Here is a 22641-nt window from a genome sequence, read left to right as displayed (position 1 = left end):
CCAGCAGTTAGGACAACAGACTATTAAGGACTGACTTAGAGCTTTAGTCCATCTGCACAGTCTGGTCCCCACCCCCTCCATCTCTGTGTGCTCATCTCCTACACCTCCCACCCCCTGGGGCCTCAGTATTCCTTCTACTCCACCAGCCAGGCACCAAGTTGCCCAAGGACCTTTACACAGGCCATGCTGCCTGCTGGACCCTCTTCCCACAGAAATTCACAGGGCCCCATCCCTTCTGTCGGGTCCTGGCTTGGCTTCAGACACCACCCCTAGCATCTCCTCATCCCCTGTCCTGGCTTAGGCTGAGCTCACCACCCTCTGAAGGATACAACTATGTCTGCTAACATCACACCTGCCATGCTGACTGTAGCCTCCGCTCGACTGTCACCTACCAGGGTAGGGATGGCCTGTTAGGTTCACTTCTGAATCCCAGCCCCTGATCAAGTGCCTAATAAGTATTCATTGAATGAAGGAATGAATGATGCTAAGAACACTCTGGTTTGGGCAAGTGGTGAGAGTGGGAGGGAGGGACAGGGGGCCTGATGGCGGCCTGGCTCAGGGTGGAGCCCGTGGGTTGGGGAGGGGTCTGTAGGAGAGGGGTTGGGACCCCGTTCCCCTGTGACTTACAGGTCCCTGGTGGCAGGGTGCCATTGTGCCCTTCCAAGGTCTGGTGGGTCCTTGGGCTGAGCTGTGGGCCCGCCTCCTCCCTACTCTCAACCCAGAGCCCCGGGGCTCTGGCGGTCTGCCCAGACTGACATCTTCCCAGGGTGAGCATGAAAGATCCCCCTTCAGCCAGAACACACATCTGCCCGGGGCGGGCGACAGCCTGGCACTGCAACTCCATGGCTGTCCAGCCTCTCTCTCACAGACTCAGGACAGACGGTGGCCCAGCCTGTCCGCCCATCTGGCTTCAGGTCTGGCTGAGGGCACAGCAGAGATGGCCCTCTGGGAGGCCCCTTGGGGCTCAGAACAGTCTAGAGGGGGCATGAGATGGCCCAGTTCAGCCCACCCACGGTCCACATGGGCCCATCCATCAATCAATGTTGAGTATCACCTACTGTGTGCAGCGTCAGGGCCCTCTCCAACCTCACCATCCTGGTCCTGACATCCAGGTGGATGGAGGCTCCCAATATATCAGGCCTGAAACCATTCAGAAGGCCCGATGGTCCTTGGAGGCCAGGGTCCCCCCACCCTCCCCCACTTCTCCAGGCCGTTCCTAATCTCTGCTCTTTGTCCATCAGAGAGCTCTGGTTGAGCTGGGGTGGGGACTGGAGGCTAGGAGGAGTCCCAGGCTTGTGGCCTATGTTATCTAACGCCAGGAGTCACCCCTACCCTCAGCCTGGCTACAGCCCCAAAAGCAGAGCCTCAGGTGTTTTCCCAGATGCGGGGACCCAGGGGTGAGGGGACGGCTGGGGCCTGAGCCCAAGAGGCTGAGAGAGGAGGCAGCCTAATGGGGATCACATGCGACCATCTGGTGAGAAAGGGTGACAGACCCTGGGTTCCCCTGTGACTCTGGGTAACTCCCCACTTTAAAGTCCACCTGCCTTTTGGGAGATCCCACTTCTCACTGTTTGAAAGTGGGATCCACAGCATCCTTGGGTGGCTCTTCCTCTTGGCCTCATCCTGCCCAGTTTGGCCTCAGTTTCCTCATATGCAGGAGGTGGTGGGGAGGCAGGGAGGCCACCGTGGAACCCGGAGACTCCTGGCCTGACCGCTCTTTGCCCCTCCCCCTCCACAGATACCTAAGGGTCCTTGTGGAGGGGCTCAAGTGACAAGGCAAGGAAGGGCTCTTGTGGCCTTTTATTGTGGAAAGTCTCAAACCTACAGAAAGGAGGGAGGCTGTCGCGGGGGCGGGTGGGGGGGCGGCCCCACTTCTCCGAGCCCCAGCTTCAGTGGTTCCCGCCCAGCTCTGCCCTCTGGAGAGAGGAGAACCGAAGTGCCAGGAGAAGGCCCCTCGCCAAGGTCGTGCGCGGAGGCCCCAGCTCCGCGGCTGGGCTCGGTGACCTTGGGCGCGTCCTTCCGTTTCGCGGGCCTCAGTTTCCCCTTCTGGGACTCAGCTTGATCGGGTCTCCGAGATCTTGAGCCGCGTGACCTTGGGCTGTCCCCGACCCAGCGGCCTCAGTTTCCCGGGCGCAGGACCGGGGCGGGGCGCGCCGGGAGTGGGCGCGGGCAGAGGAGGGGCTCCCACCCCCGCCCCTCCCCCGCGACCGCGGCTCCGCCCCCCGCGGCTCCGCCCCGCCCTACCCCCGCCTTCCCCCCCTCCCTCGGGCTCCGGCCGGCGGCGGCGGCGGCGGCTCCGCTCCGCACTGCCCGGCGCCGCCTCGCTATGGACGCGCGCGGGGGCGGCGGGCGGCCCGGGGAGAGCCCGGGCGCGACCCCCGTGCCGGGGCCGTCGCCGCCGCCGCCGCCGCCGCCCGCGGGCCCCCAGCAGCAGCAACCGCCGCCGCCGCCACCCGCGCCCCCTCCGGGCCCCGGACCGGCGCCCCCTCAGCAGGCGCCCCAGACCGAGGCGGCGCCCCCGGAGGCAGCAGACGAGGGCGGCCCGCGGGCCCGGCTCCGCAGCCGAGACAGCTCTTGCGGCCGCCCCGGCACCCCGGGCGCCGCGAGCACGGCCAAGGGCAGCCCGAACGGCGAGTGCGGGCGCGGCGAGCCGCAGTGCAGCCCCGCGGGGTCCGAGGGCCCGGCGCGGGGTCCCAAGGTGTCGTTCTCATGCCGCGGGGCAGCCCCGGGGCCCGGGCCGGGCTCTGGAGCCGGGCCCGGGCCGGCGGACGAGGCGGGCAGCGAGGAGGCGGGCCCGGCGGGGGAGTCGCGCGGCAGCCAGGCCAGCTTCATGCAGCGCCAGTTCGGCGCGCTCCTGCAGCCGGGCGTCAACAAGTTCTCGTTGCGGATGTTCGGCAGTCAGAAGGCCGTGGAGCGCGAGCAGGAGCGCGTCAAGTCAGCGGGGGCCTGGATCATCCACCCTTACAGCGACTTCAGGTACTGTCGCTCGGAGGGCCAGCCGGCCCGCGCGGAGGGGCACGGCGAGCGGACGCGCGCGGAGGCCGTCCTGGGAGCGCTTTGGGAAGGGCGGGGCGGTGCGCCCCACGGGTGACCTCGGGGCCCCCCTCAGTGACCTCGGGCGAGTCCGGGACCCGCCCCAGAAGGACCTGGGCGCCCAAGGCGCCGCCCTTGGAGGGGCGCTGGGAGATGCACGCAGGCTCGTGCCGTGACCCTGGCGCGCCCCCTCCCACGCAACCTGACATTCCCCGCCCTTCGAGTGGGCGCACGTCACGGGCCGCAGGACCAGGGTCTGAGCGCAGAGGGGCGGAGAGGACGAATAGAGGGGAACGTGGGTGCCGGGGAGGCGGAGGAGCGGAAGGAAGGAGGAAGGAAGGGCGCCCGGGAAGGACGCGCCCGGTAGAGGCTGGCGGAGAAAGGGTTAAGCGGACACGCCGGATCCCACGGTCTCCACCTGCGCCCCAGGCCGCAGAGAGGCGCGTCCCGGGTCCCTGGGCCTGGGTGTTCCGCGAGGAGTGGGTGCTGAGCGTGCTGATATCCCGCGGCTGTGTCTTCTCAGCCTCATCAGCTCAGGCGGCCGGGTGGCGTGCCCAGGTGTCGGTGGTTGGTTTGTCAATGTGGATTCAGCCGGCTGGTGCGTGGAAAGACTCAGAGCGAGGCCGGAGCAGGGTCATGCCGCGTTTGTTTGCAGTTCCGTTCCTGGGCGTGCGCTGTGTGGCCTGCGAGTGAGAACGATGCCTGTCACTGCAGTCTGTGTGTGTGATCAAGAGCATGTGACTGCGGGGGACGGGGGTCCTGGGGGGCGCGGGCTGAGCGCTCTGGGGGGTGTGTCTGCCCGGCAGATCGCGGCTGTATGTTGGGGAGAGATTGTGTTATATGTGTGTGTGTGTGAGTGTGTGTGAGTGTGCGAGGTGATGTGTCCATGACGACTGTGTGAGCTAGGGTGCATACGGTCTGTGTGCCCCCCTCCGCTCGCCTACTGGCTGTAGCTCCCAGGGCGGACGCGGTTTCAGCACCACGGACAGCAGTCCGGAGGCCTGCGGATCCTCTCCCTCCGCAGGTCTCGGGTCTCCCCCTCCTCTGAAGTCAGAGGTCTTTTGCTCCTGGACCCCCAGAGCTGGGAAAGGGGGCTGCGGGACTCTCCCTTTCTCTGGACGGCTGGGGAAACGGAGGCCCAGGGACACAAGTCAGGGGCAGAGGCTGGAGGAAAGTCCATGATTCCAGCTCCTCACCCTTCAGACCTTCCTGGGACGTGAGCGCAGCCTTGACTAGAGGTTTGGGTTCGGGAAGAGGCCAGGGGCAGAGGTCCCAGGGTCACATCCTTATGGGGTAGTAGGGGTCGGGTGGGGGGGCTCTGGATGGTCCCGACCTACCTGGGGCCTTTGCATCCTTCTGTAGATGGTTCTGGTCTGTGAAATGGGGAGGGACTTGACTTCCAGGGCTCTCTGGCCCACCTGGTCCCCCTGTGAACTGGGGGCTAACACCAGCTGGCTGGAAAGGGATATGGGGGACATGTGGGCAGTGGGAGGTAGCTGCAGAAAGTAGTCATTCCCCTGTCCCCTCCAGCATGTCTGTTTGCAGCTTCCCCAGGGCAGTGGGTGGCCTGAGCTTCCTCTCAGCTGCAGAAGCGGTGGTGGTGCTGGGAGAAGGAGCTGGATGTCCCCATCCTTCTGCCTGTCCCGCTCAGTCATTCGTGTGTCCCTGGGCAGATACCTTGTAAACTGGGGGTGATCAATGGGGTGAGGGTGAGGGAGGGGGCATGTGTGGCCTGTAGCTGGGACAAGGTAAGCCAGTCAAGGTAAAAACCCTAAGATCCTGCCAAGTTGGAGTGCAGCTACCCCAAATTTACACACCAGGAGAGGGGCACAAAGAGGTAAATTCACTTGCCCAAAGCCACACAGCTAGTCCCAAGCCAGGCAGAGTGGGGATTCGTGCCTGGGGAGGCTGGCCTCTGAATCCGCACTTTGAATTGTCAGGCAAGCTGGTCTCTGGCCATGTCCTGTCCAGGCCAAGAAGAAACAAGAGGAAAAAAGGCATCCTGTGTTCATGGGTGTGTGTTAGTTTTAAGAACCAGTCATGGAGCAGCAAGGAGGGTCCTTGGGTCTGCTTGTCCACATTTGGCTCTGTCTGTGCTGATGACCTGATGGTGCAGACACTGTCCCCGCTGGCACCCAGGTGAGCCCTGGACACGACTGAGAAGGGAAATGAGGCCAAGGGGCCAAGGCTCCCATACCAGCCCCAGGACCACTTCCTTGAGCAACAACTTTGTTCAGGTTGACCAGGCACCTGTCTGGTGTGGACAACAGGACAATTCACGTTTGATGAGCTGGAACAGCTGCAGCCATGCCTCACTCCAAGGACCACGAGGGCTTCCAGGAAGAGGGAGTGTCTGCAGAGGCCTCAGGGAGGAGGGCTCTTGAGGAAGGTGACCAGACCGAGACTGGGAGAGAGGAGTACAAAGTCTGGAACAGGCTGCGGAGGGGCTGGGGAAGTCTGCAGTGAGGCCCACAGCCCCTGTGTATAGCCTGGAGCCCTTCCCAGGCTTCCTTGCCTCAGTTTCCCCAAATTCAAGGTGTACCCCACTTCTCTTGATCCAACTTATGTATGCACCACCTGTGCACTTGGAAGCAGCCTTTCCCCCCTTGATACGCTTACCTGCCACTCTCACACCCTCCCGCACCATGGTTTCCTGGGGCCTGGCATGCAGGGGGGCCCAGGATGATTTGGGGAGCCCGCTGAGGGGCCCATGTGGGTGCCAGGTGAGGCCGTGAGTCAGGTCATGAGCGTCCGTGGGGTGGGGGAGGGGAGAAGCATGTTCCAGGGACAACAGGAAGCTCTCCCATTCTGGACCATCCACTCCTTCTGCCACTTTCTTCACCTCCTCGGATGGTGGTCACTTGGGGATCAAGGCAGCTGTGGTTGAGTGGGGGCCTGGGCATGTCTGGGATGGGGGGCCGGTGGCCCTATCTCCCCACAAAGAGTATGGGCGGTGGCTTCCCAGGGCCTTTCATCCTGTTTCCAAGTCTGTAAGCTCCTCTGAGTTCTGACCTGAGTCTCTCCTGCTGCTCAATGTTCCCAAATTTTGTGCCAGCAGAAGGCCTGGTTTTGCAGGGAAAAGAGAAGTGGGTCCCTTTCCTGGCCCTCAGCAGAGTTCAGACAAAGTCAGGTCCTGTGGATGCTGGCCTGTATCTGTGTGACACCCTAGGGGACCCCAAGAGCCTGGGGTGGTAGAGGGCTGGCCTGAAAATTCAACAGGACTAGAGGGCTTCTCCTGCCCCAGATGGCCCTATGGATCAGCGGGAGATGAGGATGCGTCAGCTCATGAGAATAAGCCTTGAATTATCCCGGGGTAGTGGGGGTGGGGTGGGGAGGGGAGGCAAGACAGGAACGGGGCCCAGAGCTTCCCTGGTTGTGAATCCAGTGCTCAGAGTTGGGGGCAGTGGACATGCCCATTTCCCAGGTGGAAGAGTTGTGGCCCAGGCCCACACAGCAGGGAGGAAGGGAGCTCCATTGTCCCTGTGAGGGGTCAGGGGCCCCTCGTCACTCTACGGCGTTCCTGCCTGAAGTTGGAGCTTCTGGTCCTTGAATTCCCTGCTTTAGATTGTCACACACCTATGCTCTGTGTCCACATCCAGGGCCTGGGCATGACCTGGGGGCTCAGGGGGAATGCTGGGAGAGTTTGCTTTATATAAGGTAGCTTCCTCAGCTACTCACTTGCTCAGAAAAGACCCTGCTTCACCTGGGCATGACCTGGGGGCTCAGGGGGAATGTTGGGAGAGTTCACTTTATATAAGGTAGCTTCCTCAGCTACTCACTTGCTCAGGAAAGACCCTGCTTCACTTCCCCCAAACACAGCGAGCACAGGCCACCCCACCTCCTGCCTGAACACCACCCTCCACCCCTTCCTGGCAGAGATGTTTGTCTTTCTCACTTTAAACTCACTCAGCCATGGCTATGGCTGACCCACAACCCCACAGAGCCCGGCTCCCACACCTCTCATCCCTTTTCACCTCCCTTTATGCCCCTGCTCCAGCCCCGGGCCTTCCAGCTGCCCAAAAGGCAAACTGCATGCTGGCTGTTCCCTGGGCCCAGGGTGCAGTGCCCTGTACTTTGCCTAGCGGCCCTCCTCCATCTTCTGCCCACATGCCACTTCCTCCAAGAAGCCCTCCTGATTCATCCTAGCTAAAGCAGCCCCTCTGAAGCATCTCAGTCATTTTTCTGTGTGGAACGTCCAGCTCCCCACCCGGGCTGGGGCCCTGAGGGAGTGCCAGGTTTGTCTGGTCACCACGTGTCCCCCTGGCCTGGCACCCAGTTGACCCCACAGTATGCCCTGTCTTGGGATCAACCAGGAATCCTCCCCCGGGGAGTCTCCCTTTCCAGATCACTGACACCCGCCTGGGATCTGTAACTCATGTCCAAGGGCTCAGGCTCTAATCCTCCACCCCCCACCCCCACCCCCAGGCTCATCCTTAGTTGCAGACCTCCAGCCCCTAATCCCCTGGGATTTGCCTGATCTGATCCATAATTCCTAGACTGCCTCCTGCCCAGTTCTTGGTTCTCCAACCTGGAATGGAGGGAGCTGCTACCCTTGTTCACCGTGTCCCTGGCCAGCAGCTTCAGGCTCCTGGGACGCCCCTGCCGGCCCCTCGCCTGGTCCTGCCTGCCTGGTACTGGAAGCACAGGCTGCTTGTCCAGTTTCCGGAGTTGAAGGGAGGGGCCTGGAGCACTGGAGATAGGGTGATCACGTGGTCCCCAGCTCTGGTTCTGAGGTCTGACTGCCTGGCTTCTGTCACTTAACCGTTTCCAGCCTCGGTTTCTCCATCTGCACAGAGAAAGGCCAGGCAGCTGCTGGAGCAGGTGCTGGGCTCCCAGTGGGCCCCACTGACATCAGAACCATGTGGCTGTGGCACCTGGGAGAGGGTTCTGAGTGTTCCTGTTCACAGAGTGCTGGGGTCATTGTGCTGAGCCCCCCACTTCCTGCCCGGGAGCCCTGGCCTCGCTGTCTTTCAGGGCCCAGTTCCTATCTGGGCACAGGTGGGGAACCAGGGTCTGAGTGTTTTCTCATGGGGTCTGTTTGTTCAGGGACTTCTCAATACAAGGTTTAATTACCGTCCCCAAAGACCCTGGGTAATTGAGGTAGCTGTGACCCCGGACCCTGAAGCCCTGACTTTGTCCTGGGAGTTCTTGGGGTCCTGGGGGGGGGGATTCCCTGGGTCCTGGTGAGAGGGGTCTCTGGGTCCCAAGGGTCCCTGGATCCCAGGGAATCTCTGGGTCCTGGGGGATGTCTCTGAGTCTCAGGGGTCTCTGAGTCCTGGGGATACTGGGAGGTATCTGGGGCCTAGGGGAGGTCTCTGAGTCTTGGGGAGTCTCTGGGTCCCAGGGGGTCCATGAGTTCTAGGGGGGACATCTCTGGGTCATGGGAGGGCATCTCTGGGTCTTTGGAGGTCTCTGAGATGGCCTACTGTTGGAGGGGCTTCCAGGATTGGGCAGATAAGGCATGGAGGCTTGGAGGAGAGTGATCAGCTCTGGGGCTGCACAGCCCAAGGGGGCAAGCAGGCCCAGGAGAGGTGGGGGTGCAGGGGAGGGGGGCCTGGAACCTTTACCCCAGGCCTCAGTCCTCTCCTCCTGCCCACCTCCAGGAGGACCACGTTGGCTGGAGGGGACGAGGCTGAGACCCTGGGCAGCCAGGGATAGTTCCCAGTGACCAAGGGGCATTGGCCAGGGCTCGGGCCTGCAGGTGGAGTTCCTGGCAGTGCGGGCAGTGGACAGGACAGGCCCAGGGGTGGCAGGCTGGCTCTCGGGTCTCTGGCCCCGCATCCCAAGGCTGGGCCACCTCTCTGGTCTATCAGTGGGAAGTGTGGTGTCTGCCCACACCTGCCCCCCCCTACCCACACCCTGACCACAGAACAAAAGGAGAGAATGTCTGTGATGTGTCACCTAGGGAGGGGAAGCACTTCTGCTTCTGGCCATTTAGACTTTCTGCCCCACCCTGGTGATTTCCAGGCCCCCCAGTTTAGACTGTTTCTAACCCCCTCTCATGGGTTTCTGGGCTCTCTGGAGGTTTCTTCTCCACTGGCCTTCAGTTACTCTTTCCTGCTTGCTTTGTCCTCAGGCATAAGCCCTTCAACCCCAAAACTGGGGCTCGGGGAGAAGGTCTCTATCCAAAAAGCGGGGTTTTAGGAGCTTTGCTGTGGATACACTGGGGGTGGAGGTGGGGAGCAGGCAGGTGAGGCCCCTCAGTCAGGTTGGGGCTGGGGTCCTGGGGGTCTCAAGGCTGAGAAGATGATGCAGAACAGAGGTCTGAGCCCTACATATGGTCTAGATTCATGTAAAGAATGCCTTGAACTGGGAGCAGTCCTTTGTTCTGCCCTTATCACTCACCCCAGATCATGTCGACACTTTCATCTCTAAAGGTCTCCATCCATCTCCACCCCAAGGTGGGTTTCCCAGCTGGAGTCCCCATGGCCACTGGGAGAAGCCCTCAGCATGTGTGGGTGGACAGGGCCAGGTGACCCTCAAAGCCTGCCTTTCCCTGGGCTCCTCCCAGACAGATAGAAGAGACTGAGGTTCCCAGGGGCTGGAGGGACTTGCCAAGGTCACACTTGCCAGTGGGCAGGAGCCCAGACCTGGCTGTTGTCACCACCGTCTTGGACTTTGGGTCCTTTCCAGGCTTGGCTCTTGCAGACCAGGCTGCTGTGAACATCTTGTTACAAATCACTTTTTAATTTTTTTCTCTTCCTCTTGGATGACTTCCTTGGGATCAGTTCCCCGAAGTGGAAGGCCTGGGTTACTGGGCAGGTGAGGTGCTATAGCTCTTCCCTAACAGGGCTGCTCCCAAGAGAGCTGACCCACAGCATCTCCCAAATCAGGGTGCTCACTGTAGTCAGGTCAGCACTGCTGTTTCCAGCTTTCTGTTAGTTTGTGCTAATTTGGGAGAGTCCCTCCAGCCCCTAGGAACCTCAGTCTCTTCTTCTGTCCATCTGGGGGAGGCCCAGGAAGTGGCAGGCTTTGAGGGTCCCCCAGCCCTGTCCTGCCTGCATATGCTAGAACCTTCTCCAAGAGGACGTGGGGACTCTGGCCATGAAGAGGAGGGCGCCTAGCCTACCAGATGGCCCAGGATACCTACCTCAGTGTGGGCGTCTCTTCCTGCACTGTGAGAGCCAAAATCAAACAAAGGACTCTGTTCTGAATTTTAGACCATCCTTTGTCTGAATCTTAACAGGGAGTGTGGCCTCAGACCCCGATCTGGGGCATCCTTTCATCGCTAAGACCCTGGTCCTCGGTGTTCTCTTTGTATACATGTGCTAACATAAATACAACATAGCATTTGGCCTTTAACCATTTAAAAGCGTACAGTCAAGTGACATTATGTACATTCACAATGTTGTGCAAGCACCACCTTTCATCCTTGCCAGAACGTTTTCATCTTCCCAAACAGAAACTCCACAGCCTCTGACAACCAGGAACCCACTCTCTGTGTCTGTGTATCTGCCTGTTCTGGACTTTTCCCATCAGTGGAGTCACACCCCATGTGTCCTCCTGTGTCTGCTTCTCTCACTGAGCACTGTGTTCTCAGGCTCCATCCACATGGTAGCGAGTATCAGGGCTTCTTCCCTTTTTGTGGCTGAGTGATGCTCCCATGTGTGGAGGGAACACATTATGTTTATATGTTCATCCACTGATGGATGCGTGGATTGTTTCCAATTCTGGCCAATGTAAGTTGTGCCATGGTGGACACTGGTGTACAAGAGTCTGTTTGAATACCTGTTTTCCATCCTTGGGTGTAGGTCCAGGACCCATGTGGAATTGCCAGGTCACATGGTAACTTTAACTTTCTGCAGCACCAGACAGTTTTGCCTCGTGTAGTTTTAATTCCTGTTTGTTGCAGGGCTGGGCATCTTTCCATGTGGCCTTTGCTGTGTCCATCTGTCCTCACAGGTAAATGTTGAACTCAGGACACGGTGCCCAGCTGTTGATAGATTTATTCCTCAAATGACAGGCTGTTTCACGAGAGCATAGCATTCCCAGGTGGAATTCTGGAATTGTGGAATTCTCAGGCACACGTTATCAGTCCTGGGTGTGTGTGTCTGGCAGTGGAAGCAACTAGTCATCCCATTTTCAGGCATATTTATCACATGAAACATCCAAGCCTGGCCAAGTCGGTTCACTCAGGTTCCTCTGTCGCCTATCCCTATGCTCTGCCTGCCAGGCCTTCCTCTTCCTTTCTCCCTGCCCCTGGGGCACCCCAGCCTCTTCCCTGTCTCCAGCGCCCCCCTACCCCCTGCACCCTGAGTGCTTTCAGAAATGGAGGGATAGCCAGTGACCCCTGCTCAACCTTCCAGTGCCCTACAGGAAAACTCAGCGGGGGTGGGGGGCCCGCACTCTGTCTGGCACCCATCCCATACCTGCAGCCACGGCCCAACCACCCAACACTCCTGGAGCCAATCCTCCACCCCACCCCTCCAGTTACTTCCTTGTCTCCTCTCTCCCTGCTCAGCCTTACTTCCTTTGGCATGCCACCCTTATGCCAGGCACATTGGACCTTTTTGGTCCCGGGAAACATTTAGTCAATTTTTGAGTGGCTATTCTAGGTCTCTGACTTCTTCAAAGAAAGATGGTCAGGCTGGGCCTGTGAGAGGAACTGGGCTGGAGGAGTCCAGGCAGCAGTAGAGTGCAATCTGGGAGGTGGGAGGGCTTCCTGGAGGCAAGGTCCACACTAGCCCTGTATGCTAAGTCACTCCAGTCGTTTTTCCGACTCTTTGCGACCCCATGGACTATAATCCTCCAGGCTCCTCGATCCATGGGATTCTCCAGGCAAGAATACTGCCCTCCTCCAGGGGATCTTCCCAATCCAGGGATCTAACCTGTGTCTCTTACATCCCCTGCATTGGCAGGAAGGTTCTTTACCACTAGCGCCATCTGGGAAACCCTCACCAACTATGACCCGGGGTGGGGGCAAATTGTCAGCTTTGCCCAAGTATGCGAGTTATGGGCTGGTCCTCAATGGTAGCTGCATGCACAGTGGGCCAGGCAGAAGCGCTCAGAGGAGGGCCCCACACAAAGGTGGAGTCGTGACCCACTGCGCCTCGCCCCCAGGTTCTACTGGGACTTTACCATGCTGCTCTTCATGGTGGGAAACCTCATCATCATCCCTGTGGGCATCACCTTCTTCAAGGACGAGACCACAGCCCCGTGGATTGTGTTCAACGTTGTCTCAGACACATTCTTCCTCATGGACCTGGTGCTGAACTTCCGCACGGGCATCGTGATCGAGGACAACACGGAGATCATCCTGGACCCCGAGAAGATCAAGAAGAAGTACCTGCGGACGTGGTTCGTGGTGGACTTCGTATCCTCCATCCCCGTGGACTACATCTTCCTCATCGTGGAGAAAGGCATCGACTCTGAGGTCTACAAGACGGCCCGCGCCCTGCGCATCGTGCGCTTCACCAAGATCCTCAGCCTGTTGCGCCTGCTCCGCTTGTCGCGCCTCATCCGCTACATCCATCAGTGGGAGGAGGTGAGCGGCTGCGCATGGGCGCAGGGGCGCGGCCACGGGCGTGAGCGGGGGTTGTGGGGCTGGGGCACAGAGGCAAGGGTGGGGTCAGTGGGGTCGTAATGGGCTGGAACTGGGCTGGGATGTAGGGGCAGGGTCGTGATGGGCGAGGGTGTGCTGATGGGTGAGGATGCTGTTATGGTGATGGGACCAGGCGATGGCTACAGGTGGCACCGGGAACAAAAAGGCCAGGCCATGATGGGAGACCCTTGGCAGGGGGTGCTGCAGGGTCCAGGGGCGTACTACAATGAGAAGACAGGCGGGATTAGACACACAAGAGTAGCGGTGTCACTGAGTACACTGCGCGGAGTTACAGGAGCTGCATAGAGGGTCCTTGGAAACTTAGGGGTGGAACCTGGGTGAGCTAGGGGCGTGGTCACAGGAGCCCCTACCTGCTGGGGAGTGGGGTCACAGGAAGCACTGCATGAATCCTTGACACATCTGCAGCCCTTCCTTCGTTCTGCCCTGTGAGAGGCAGAGTCCACAGCCCTGTTGGCAATGGGGAAACTGAGGCCCCAAGGAGTGAAATCATGACCCTCTCCCCCAGGTTCAGACCCACTTCTGGACTCAGTGTGACCTGACTTCTGCAGCCCATGGCCACCACACAGGCTCAGTCACCAGCACTTTCCAGGATAGTGACAGGCTGCCATCAGGGGAGCGGGTGGGGACTGGGTCACTGGAAGAGGTAGTGGTCCTCAGAGAGGACAGTGGATGGCCGGCCAGGCAGAGATTTGGTGCCTGGGCGGCAGGCTGGTAAGGGGCCATGTTCTCTAGTCTAGGACACTTCACTACCTTGAAAGGCCTACGGGGAGTGGGGGCTACGAGGAAGTAAGGGCTGCCCCTCACGGGGGACTGCGTCTTCCCACTGCTGGGGCACGAGTAACCATGGGTCTGCCGGACGCTCACGTGAGCTGCCCTGCCCTGCCCACAGATCTTCCACATGACCTACGACCTGGCGAGTGCGGTCATGCGCATCTGCAACCTCATCAGCATGATGCTGCTCCTCTGCCACTGGGATGGCTGCCTGCAGTTCCTGGTGCCCATGCTTCAGGACTTCCCACGCAACTGCTGGGTCTCCATCAACGGCATGGTGGTGAGCCCCGCGCCCGTGTCCCTCTTGCGTGCCTGGAGCACAGGGCGCCTGAAAACCCCTCTGGTGCTGAGCGCTCCTCTGGGCTGCTGTCCCAGTTGGAGCCTTGCAGATCCAGAACTATGGAGATCCGTTGCCGTTTGAGGGCACTAGAGCTGCTTTTGCCCCCCTCTCCCCTTTAGAAATCTCGTCATCTGCTTACTATTCTGTGATCCATTCCACTTTTTATTTGCACGCATGTATGTGCATGCTATTGCTTAGTCATGTCTCTTTTCGACCCTCTGGAGTGCAGCCCACCAGGTTCCTCTGTCCATGGGATTCTCCAGGCAAGAATACTGGAATGGGTCGCCATTTCCTCAAGGGCATTTTCCAAACCCAAGCATCGAACCCACATCTCCTGCATTGGCAGGCGGACTCTTTCCCACTGAACCACCTGGGAAGCCCATTTTATTTGCACCCATGTGTTTAAATGACAATTTTATCATAGTCCTCAGATGGGAAAGTAGTATCAACGGTCTTGAGAAGTAATAAATTGGGAGATTCAGGAGCACCTATTGCTTTCTGGCTGAGACTGTTAACAAGCCTTTCTCCTGCTGGGGTGCATTTGGGGCACAGGGCAGGTGGGCATCGATGGGCGGGAGCACTGGAGGGAAAACCCTTGGGCGCCCGGCCCAGCGCCTGGCACAGCTGCCTGGCTGAGGCAGCTCATTGTCTGGCCGGACACCCAGGCATGTGGTCCTGTTTCCTGAACAGGGCTCACTGCCCCTCCCCTAGCTGGTTCAACTGAGGACTGGTCGGGGGTGGTGGGTTTTTTCCTGGTCCTGTCTGATGCTTCTTCCACCCCGCCCCTCTGATCAGGATTTCAGTGTCCCCAGCTCGCTGTCCCCAGGACTTCCCCATTCTTTGGCCTCAAAGACACTCATCAGAGGTTGTGAAGTAGTGAGGGCTCTTGAACACCCAGGGCTGGACTCTAGCTGCTTGGAGCCTGTTTCCCCAGGAATGAAGTGGGGAGGTGGCTTCACGCCGGCCCTCTGCTGAGTTGCTGTAACATGTGTGCACATCACGTCGGCTGCCTAAATCTAGTTTCTCTTGGTTGACTCTGGACACAGGGAGCCGGATGCTTGGGGAAGGGTGGGCAGGCAGGGCCCTGGGGCGGGGCGGTCAAGGGGCTCCCTGGGGACGGCGAGCCCCTGCCCACCACCCACCCTTGGACTTGCAGAACCACTCATGGAGCGAGCTCTACTCCTTCGCGCTGTTCAAGGCCATGAGCCACATGCTGTGCATCGGGTACGGGCGGCAGGCGCCAGAGAGCATGACGGACATCTGGCTGACCATGCTGAGCATGATCGTGGGTGCCACCTGCTACGCCATGTTCATTGGCCACGCCACCGCCCTCATCCAGTCGCTGGACTCCTCGAGGCGCCAGTACCAGGAGAAGGTCTGAGGGGGGAGGAACCCCCGAGGGTCTGGGGTCCACCCCACATCCCTCCAGCTCCATGTGTTGTGCTCAGGATGGAGGCCAGAGGGGTAGAGGGGATGGGGACCTCATAAGGGCCTGTGACTGTGATCCGGACTGGACCCCCCCCCCCCAGTGGGGGGAGCAGCTCACAGAAGGACAGTGAGAAACCTCAGAATTCTGAGGAAGAAGTCTAGAGGGGACATAGGGGCTGATGAAGGGAAAAGGCCGGAGAAGAGGTCTAAAAAGGATAGGGCCAGGAGACCGCTTGGTGAGGGGTGTCTCTGGGCTGTCCCAGGAAGGGTGGGGGTGCTGGGGTTGCTCAAGGACACAAGGGAGGCCTCTGGGAAGCAAGGATGTCCTGGGACTTGGCCTCCCTGGGGCCAGTCCAATGTGGCCCCATAGGCCAGCCCTTCCTGGAGGTCAGCTTCAGTCTTCTGCCTCAGTTTCCCCTCCCTCAGGCCAAGGGTGGCCCAGTTCCCCAAACCCTGCCCCACTGTCCCTGTACTACTACCCCAGGGCTAGCCTTGGCCCAGTAGCTGCCTCACCCCCAGCAATGCCCAGCAGTCAGGTCGGCCGGGTCAGCTGGGCCTGGTGCCAGGCGCCCCGGCTGTCCGGAAGCCACCAGCCTCCCACCCAAACACGAGCTGGTGCCGCCACCCGCCTGCCGTCACGGGTTCCGCTGAGCTCAGGACAGCTGTGGCGGAAGCAGGGCCAGAGCTCCCCTGGGGGTGCCACCCTGGGGACAGTAGGGCCTGGCACCCCTAACTGGTGCCCTTGCCCCCAGCCCTGTTCAGGAGGGGCTGGGCTGGCAATTTCTAAAAAGATCATCGAGGAGGGGGCCACCAAAGGGTCGGGGGCGGTGGCAGGGGTTGCCAGAAGATATTCAGGACACAGGAGTTAACTTTTACTGCCAGGGTTAAACTTACCAGGGGCATTTTAGTTGTTCATCTGAAATTCAGATTCCCTGAGGGTCCCATATTGTCGTGGTCATAAGCCGAGGCCCGCTCAGGCTGGGGCTCTGGAGCAGACACTGCTGACCCGGGCCCCCTGTCCCGTTACAGTACAAGCAGGTGGAGCAGTACATGTCCTTCCACAAGCTGCCAGCCGACTTCCGCCAGAAGATCCACGACTACTACGAGCACCGCTACCAGGGCAAGATGTTCGATGAGGACAGCATCCTGGGCGAGCTCAACGGGCCCCTGAGGGAGGTAGGGCTTCTGAGAGAAGTGAGCTCCTGGCAATCTGTATTTGATCTTTACTTAGTCATTTACATTGTTAAACTGGCAAAACTGGATATAGGCAGAAAATACCCATCTTCTGTCCTGTCCCTCCACCGGGTTCCTCCGGCTCTCCATCCGTTTTCTTACGAAACCATGGACATCTGTGGGCCTCCAGGTGTCCGCAGCCCCAGTGCCCCCTCTCTGAGCCCCTCCTCCGCATTGAGGGAGGAGCTCACAGTGCCCAGAAAGGCGAGGGAGGGGCACACCCTTCGATCCCTCTGAGGTGTCATGAGGGACGCCCTGGGAGATGGTTCCCAAATGCTCAGTGAGAGGTGTGCCCCAAGGAACTACACTCAGGTGCATTCTCTTCTTTTGCGAGAGTGTCCCTGTGATCAAGGGCTTGTTTATTTGTGTTTCTTTTTCTGTGAATTATCCATAACTTTTGTTTGCTTTCCTTCGGAACTTTTGGCCTTTATTCGAAAATTTTATTTTTAATTGAAGTATAGTTGATCCTCTGGGAAGATCCCATGGAGGAGGCCACAGCAACTGACTCCAGTATACTTGCCTAGAGAATCCCATGGACAGAGGAGCCTGGTGGGCTACAGTCCATGGGGCCGCAAAGAGTCAGACACAACTGAAGCAACTTAGCACAGCACATAGTTGATTTATAATGCTGTGTCAGTTTCTGGTGTACAGCAAAGTGACTCATCTATCTATATACACTTTTATAGATTGTTTTCCATTATGGTTTATTACAGGTTGTTAAGAGCTTTCTGTGCTACATAGTAGGACCTTATCTATTTTACATATAGTATCTGCTAATCCCAAACTCTTCAATTACCTACGCCTTTCCCCTCTGGTAACTATTTTGTTTTTGGCCAAACCACGAGGCTGCCAGATGGTTCCTCAACTAAGGAACAACCCAAATCTGGGCCCTTGGCAATGACAGCATCGAGTCCTAGCCACTGGACCTGCCAGGGAATTCCCTAAAAACCTGAAGGACTTTACCTCTTGGTGATGTAAATTTCCACCCCGTAACCATTTGTCTTTTTAAAGATTTTTTTTCTGATGTGGACCATTTTTAGTCATCCTTGAATTTATTACACTATTGCTTCTGTTTTACGTTTTGGTTTTCTGGCCACAAGGTGTGTGGGATCTTGGCTCCCTGACCAGGGATTGAATCTGCTGCACTCCCTGCATCAGAAGGTAAAATCTTAACCACTGGACTGCCAGGGAAGTCCCACCCATTTGTCTTCAAACCTTGCTGATTGTGGTTTCTCCCCTATGTGGAATTTTTATGCTGTATACATCAGGTGCTCTGTGTATGCTTGCTGTGTACAGCAGGTATTCCATGTATGCTTGCTGTATACAGCAGGTACTCAAACCTGACTGCTGTACACAAGTTTTCAATATCTCCTCTCTGCGTATAGCAGGCATGCAGTACATGCTCGCTCTACAAAGCAGGTACCTACACCTGCCTGCTACACACCTAGGTTTTAGAGAAATTCTGTGTCTTCTTCCGGTATGTGTTTTGCATGTGGACCCCTGATGCCTTTGGAATCTGTCCTGGAACCTGGTGTGAGGAAGGGTCCAGGCTCTCCTGCTGTGGGGCTGCACCCTCAGGCTCTGGGTGAACCGCCCTTGTGCTTGGTCTGTTTCTGGACTTTTCTTCTTTTTTTTTTTTTATGTTTCTGGACTTTTCATCTGGCCCACAGGCCTGTCTGCTTTGTGTGCACCAAACCCACACTGTTTGCGTCGCAAGTTTTCAGTGTGTTTTGGTGCTTTGGAGGCTGAGTCCTCTGCTCTTTTTTATTTGGGGCTAAGCTGGGTCTTTGTTGCTACACAGGCTTTTCTCTAGTTGCGGTATGCAGGCTTCTCTTGTTTCGGAGCACAGGCTCTAGGGTGTGTAGGCTCATCATTGCAGTGGCTTGTTTCCTGGACACAGGCTCTAGAGTGTGCGGGCTTCAGAAGCTGCGGCACACAGGCTCAGTAGCTGCGGTTCCTGGGCTCTAGAGCACAGGCTCGGCAGTTGCGGTGCACTGGCTTAGCTGCCCTGTGGCATGTGGGATCTTCCCCAACCAGGGATCCAAGCTGTGGCTCCTGCATTGGCAGGCAGATTCTTTACCAACCGAGTCACCAGGGAACCCCCCTGCTCTTCTTTGTCATGGGTTTCCTTATGTTTCTGCTCGTGTATTCTGAGTGAACAGCCCCGGTTGTTAAGAAGCGAGCCAGGCAGCATTTTCACAGGCTGTGCACTGTGGCCCTACCCAGGGAGAATGGGTGTCTCCCGTGTCAAAGATGGTGAGCAGCGCATGTTCATGGCTCTTCTGTGCCTTTGGGGGGGTTACAGTGCATCTTCATGTAGGATTGGATGTGTCTTGTTAAACTCATGCTGCACCACCTCATGTAGCTCTTTATCTGGGTGGATACGGGGTCTTCTCACGCATTGCATCTTCTTTGGAGTGGCTTTGTTTGTACAAAAAGCTGGGTTTTCTCTTTATGGTAAGCATTCCTTCTTATTGAAATGTACCTTAGAGAAAAGTGCGTCTCCTGTCATCAGGGCTCACCTGATGGACATTCTATCAAGTAAAATCCACACGTAACCCCTACCCAGATCAAACATGGAATCTTCCCATCCCCCGAAGCTTCTCCACCAAAGATAAATGGTACCCTGTCTTCTACACCATGCATTCACTTTAAGGCTCTTGGTTTTCATGTTGTTTTTTAAAAATCACTTGCTATTCTGACTAACTTCCCTTGTTATAGTTTTCCATGGACTCTCTTGGTTTTTTCAGGCAGTCCTATTAATAGAAAGAGTAAAGAGATAATTTTACTTTTTCCTTTCCAGTTCTTATAATGCTAGAATGCTTTCCCATGTCTAATAGCATCGACCAGTGTTGCCAACACAGTTAAACAGTAGGGAATCTTTCCTTGATCCTGACCTTGGCAAAACCTCCAGTGACTGCCTATTAAGACGCTGGTCTTTGGGCTAAAGTGTTCAACTGCTTTCACAGACGGAGAGTTTGAGAGGTACAACCTCCAAAGGGAGGGTAAGATGGGGAAGCCTGACACTGTCCCCCTCCCACCCCCACAGGAGATCGTCAACTTCAACTGCCGGAAGCTGGTGGCCTCCATGCCACTGTTCGCCAATGCTGACCCCAACTTCGTCACAGCCATGCTGACCAAGCTCAAGTTTGAGGTCTTCCAGCCAGGCGACTACATCATCCGTGAGGGCACCATCGGCAAGAAGATGTACTTCATCCAACACGGTGTGGTCAGTGTGCTTACCAAGGGTAACAAGGAGATGAAGTTGTCTGATGGCTCCTACTTCGGGGGTGAGTGTTGGTGGGGAGCCGGAGGCCAGGGTGGCGAGCTTAGGGGCACAGGTGCAGCAGGAAGGACCCCAGATTGGGTGAGGGGAGCTGGGGCGCTATGCTGGCTGGAAGGGCCCTGGGGGATGGCCCAGCAGTGAGGCTGCCGCCCCTGGCCACACGCAGAGATCTGCCTGCTGACGCGGGGCCGGCGCACGGCGAGCGTGCGGGCCGACACCTACTGCCGCCTCTACTCGCTGAGTGTGGACAACTTCAATGAGGTGCTGGAGGAGTACCCCATGATGAGGCGGGCCTTTGAGACAGTCGCCATTGACCGCCTGGATCGCATTGGTGAGTGGACACAGCGGTCAGCCTCAGTGGCCGCCCAGCAGGGACAGTCTCGGGGGTGGTGGTGCTGTGGCCTAGCTGACCCTCAGGGCCCCTTCTCTGGTCCTGGGACCAGATTCCCCAACCCATTTTCTCCCTTGACCAAATACAGCCTGAGTTTCCCAAGGAAAAGGAAATTTCTGCTCAGCAGGCAAGTATTTGAGAACCTGCTGTGTGCTAGGAGGTGACAATGTGGCCCCTGAGAAGGATGGGGCAGCCACCCTCAAGTTTGTCATGGAGGAGAGGTGTGGGGGCAGGGAGCTTCCTTGTGATTCCAAGCAGAGACCCAGATGTGTAGGTGTTACCAGTAGAAAGACAGAGAGCATGACCTGGGAGTGGACACAGCATGTGCCAAGGCCCTGAGGTGGGAAAGGGGCCTGGATTACCGGGAGTCAGGGAAGCTGGGAGGAGGGAGGCTTGAGAGGCGTGGGCAGGCACAAGAGCCCTAGCGGGTGGTAGAGGAAGGCATTTGGACTGTAGATCAGAAGCAATAGGGAGCTATGGATCATTCTAGGCAGGGGAGGACCTGATCAGATGTATATCCTATGAGGCTGTGTATATACAGGAAGACTCTTGGAGCCTGGCCTGTCTATGTGTTGGGGGGTGTCCTGGGGAACTGGGGAGAGGCAGGGCAGGGGGTAATCTCGGAAATGGCTGAGCACTAGCTGAAGACTAGATGCAGGAGTCAGGGAGGCCCTTGGTACCATGTGTGGGAACAGATACAATGAATGGCTGCAGGACTGAGAGAGGGTAGAAGGGAGAGGGGAGCCAATAGAAAGAGGACTTCCCAGGATACAGAAAAAACACTCAGTATGTTTATAGACAACAAGCACATACAATGTAGCTCTATACAATAGGTGCTTAACATATGTACTATATACAGTAAGTGCTCAACAGCAGCTTGCTACATATACCACAGACCTTCAGCATGCTGAAGGCAGTGCACAATGCGCGCCACGGGAATTCCTGACTCTGTACAGGCAGGAATTCCACATGCTAGCTACACAGAAAGGTGCCTGCTTCCTGTATACAGTAGGTGCACAATTTCAGCTTCTTATACGCAGCAGATACTGGACTTCTGTTCACTCTGGCTGTACAGTCAGGGTCCAGTACGTGCTTGCTGTGCACACCAGGCACTGGGACACTGGCCTGCTGGTTGGAGGAGGCGCCCAGGCATGCCTGCTGTGCAGAGGCTGGCACCTCTGATACCAATCCCCACCCCGCCCCCAGGCAAGAAGAACTCGATCCTGCTACACAAGGTGCAGCACGACCTCAACTCTGGCGTGTTTAACAACCAGGAGAACGCCATCATCCAGGAGATTGTCAAGTATGACCGCGAGATGGTGCAGCAGGCTGAGCTGGGCCAGCGTGTCGGCCTCTTCCCGCCACCACCGCCACCTCCACAGGGCACCTCAGCCATCGCCACGCTGCAGCAGGCCGTGGCCATGAGCTTCTGCCCACAAGTCGCACGCCCGCTTGTCGGGCCCCTGGCACTTGGCTCGCCGCGCCTCGTGCGCCGCCTGCCCCCGGGGCCCGCGCCCACTGTCGCCACTGCTGCCGCCTCGCCCGGACCCGCCCCTGCAGCCAGTCCCCCTGGCGCGCCTGCCAGCCCCAGGGCACCGCGGACCTCGCCTTTTGGTGGCACACCCGGCTCCCCTGCCGCGCCTCGCGCTGGGCCTGCGCTACCTGCGCGCCGCCTAAGCCGCGCCTCGCGCCCGCTGTCTGCCTCACAGCCCTCGCTGCCCCATGGCGCACCCGGCCCCGCGGCCACGGCGCGACCGGCCAGCAGCTCCACGCCACGCCTGGGGCCCGCGCCCGCCGCCCGGGTCGCGGCACCCAGCCCGGACCGTAGGGACTCAGCCTCGCCCTCACCGGGCACCACCGGCGGACCCGACCCGCTGGACTCCGCGCGCTCACGCCTTTCGTCCAACTTGTGACCCTCACGCGCCGCCCCGAAATGGGGCGGGGCCGTCACCCAGACCAAAGCCATGCCATTGCGCAGCCCGGGCCGCCTGCCCCAGAAGCCATAGAGGAGATATAGGTAGTTGTAGTCGGACGGGCGGCCCGGGTAGGTGGGAACAGCCCCTCGCCGTGCCCCACCCCCCCATCGCCCTGCGCCCACCCACATCGCCCCTGCCCCCGGCAGCCGCGCACGGGCGAGGGGGCTCCCTTCACCTCGGTGCCTCAGTTCCCCCAACTGTGAAGGGGGGACGGGCTGGCCGCGGCCGAGGGGAGAGGGCCAGGGAGGCTGCCCGCGCCCGCCCTCTGACGAGGATCGGTTTTTAAGTGCAATACTTGGCCTGCCGGCTTCCTGCTGCCTCCGTTGCGCTCATGCAATAACCAGACCAGTCCCTGTCCAGGCGCATCCGCGGTGACCTCCCCTGAGCGGGCACACCCTTCTCCCTCCAGCGCCCCGGCGTGGGGGTGAGGCCGGGGGTCCCCGCCGTCGTGATGAATGTACTGACGAGCTGAGGCAGCAGCGCCCACCGCACCCCCCACGCCCCACTAACCCCCACACCCCCATTCCGCGCAATAAACGACAGCATTGGCGCCCAGCCTGCCGAGTCTGATTGCTCCGTGAGGACACAGCATGTAGTCACCCCTCCCCAGGCAGCAACCCC

General features: G+C 58.7%; 1 protein-coding gene across 1 annotated transcript; it reads left to right on the top strand.

Moving 5' to 3' along the window:
• HCN2 (hyperpolarization activated cyclic nucleotide gated potassium channel 2) lies at positions 2280-22573 on the top strand. The gene is made up of 8 exons (XM_018050508.1): positions 2280-2976; positions 12094-12517; positions 13485-13646; positions 14863-15081; positions 16164-16310; positions 19417-19657; positions 19820-19984; positions 21251-22573. Exons 1-8 carry the CDS (start codon positions 2327-2329, stop codon positions 21955-21957), a joined length of 2715 nt encoding a protein of 904 aa, XP_017905997.1. The 5' UTR covers positions 2280-2326; the 3' UTR covers positions 21958-22573.

This window comes from Capra hircus, chromosome 7, assembly GCF_001704415.2.
Source record: "Capra hircus breed San Clemente chromosome 7, ASM170441v1, whole genome shotgun sequence".
Taxonomy (NCBI): Eukaryota; Metazoa; Chordata; class Mammalia; order Artiodactyla; family Bovidae; genus Capra; species Capra hircus.
Note: the sequence above shows the minus strand (reverse complement) of the source record. Positions and strands in the feature narration are given on the sequence as shown.

Bases quoted from the DNA above. Each gene is read 5' to 3' on its own strand.
- HCN2 (XM_018050508.1), top strand. From the start codon at position 2,327: ATGGACGCGCGCGGGGGCGGCGGGCGGCCCGGGGAGAGCCCGGGCGCG. The intron at 13,647-14,862 runs GTGAGCCCCGCG...TTGGACTTGCAG, and splicing joins TCTCCATCAACGGCATGGTG to AACCACTCATGGAGCGAGCT. The intron at 19,985-21,250 runs GTGAGTGGACAC...CCCCGCCCCCAG, and splicing joins TGACCGCCTGGATCGCATTG to GCAAGAAGAACTCGATCCTG.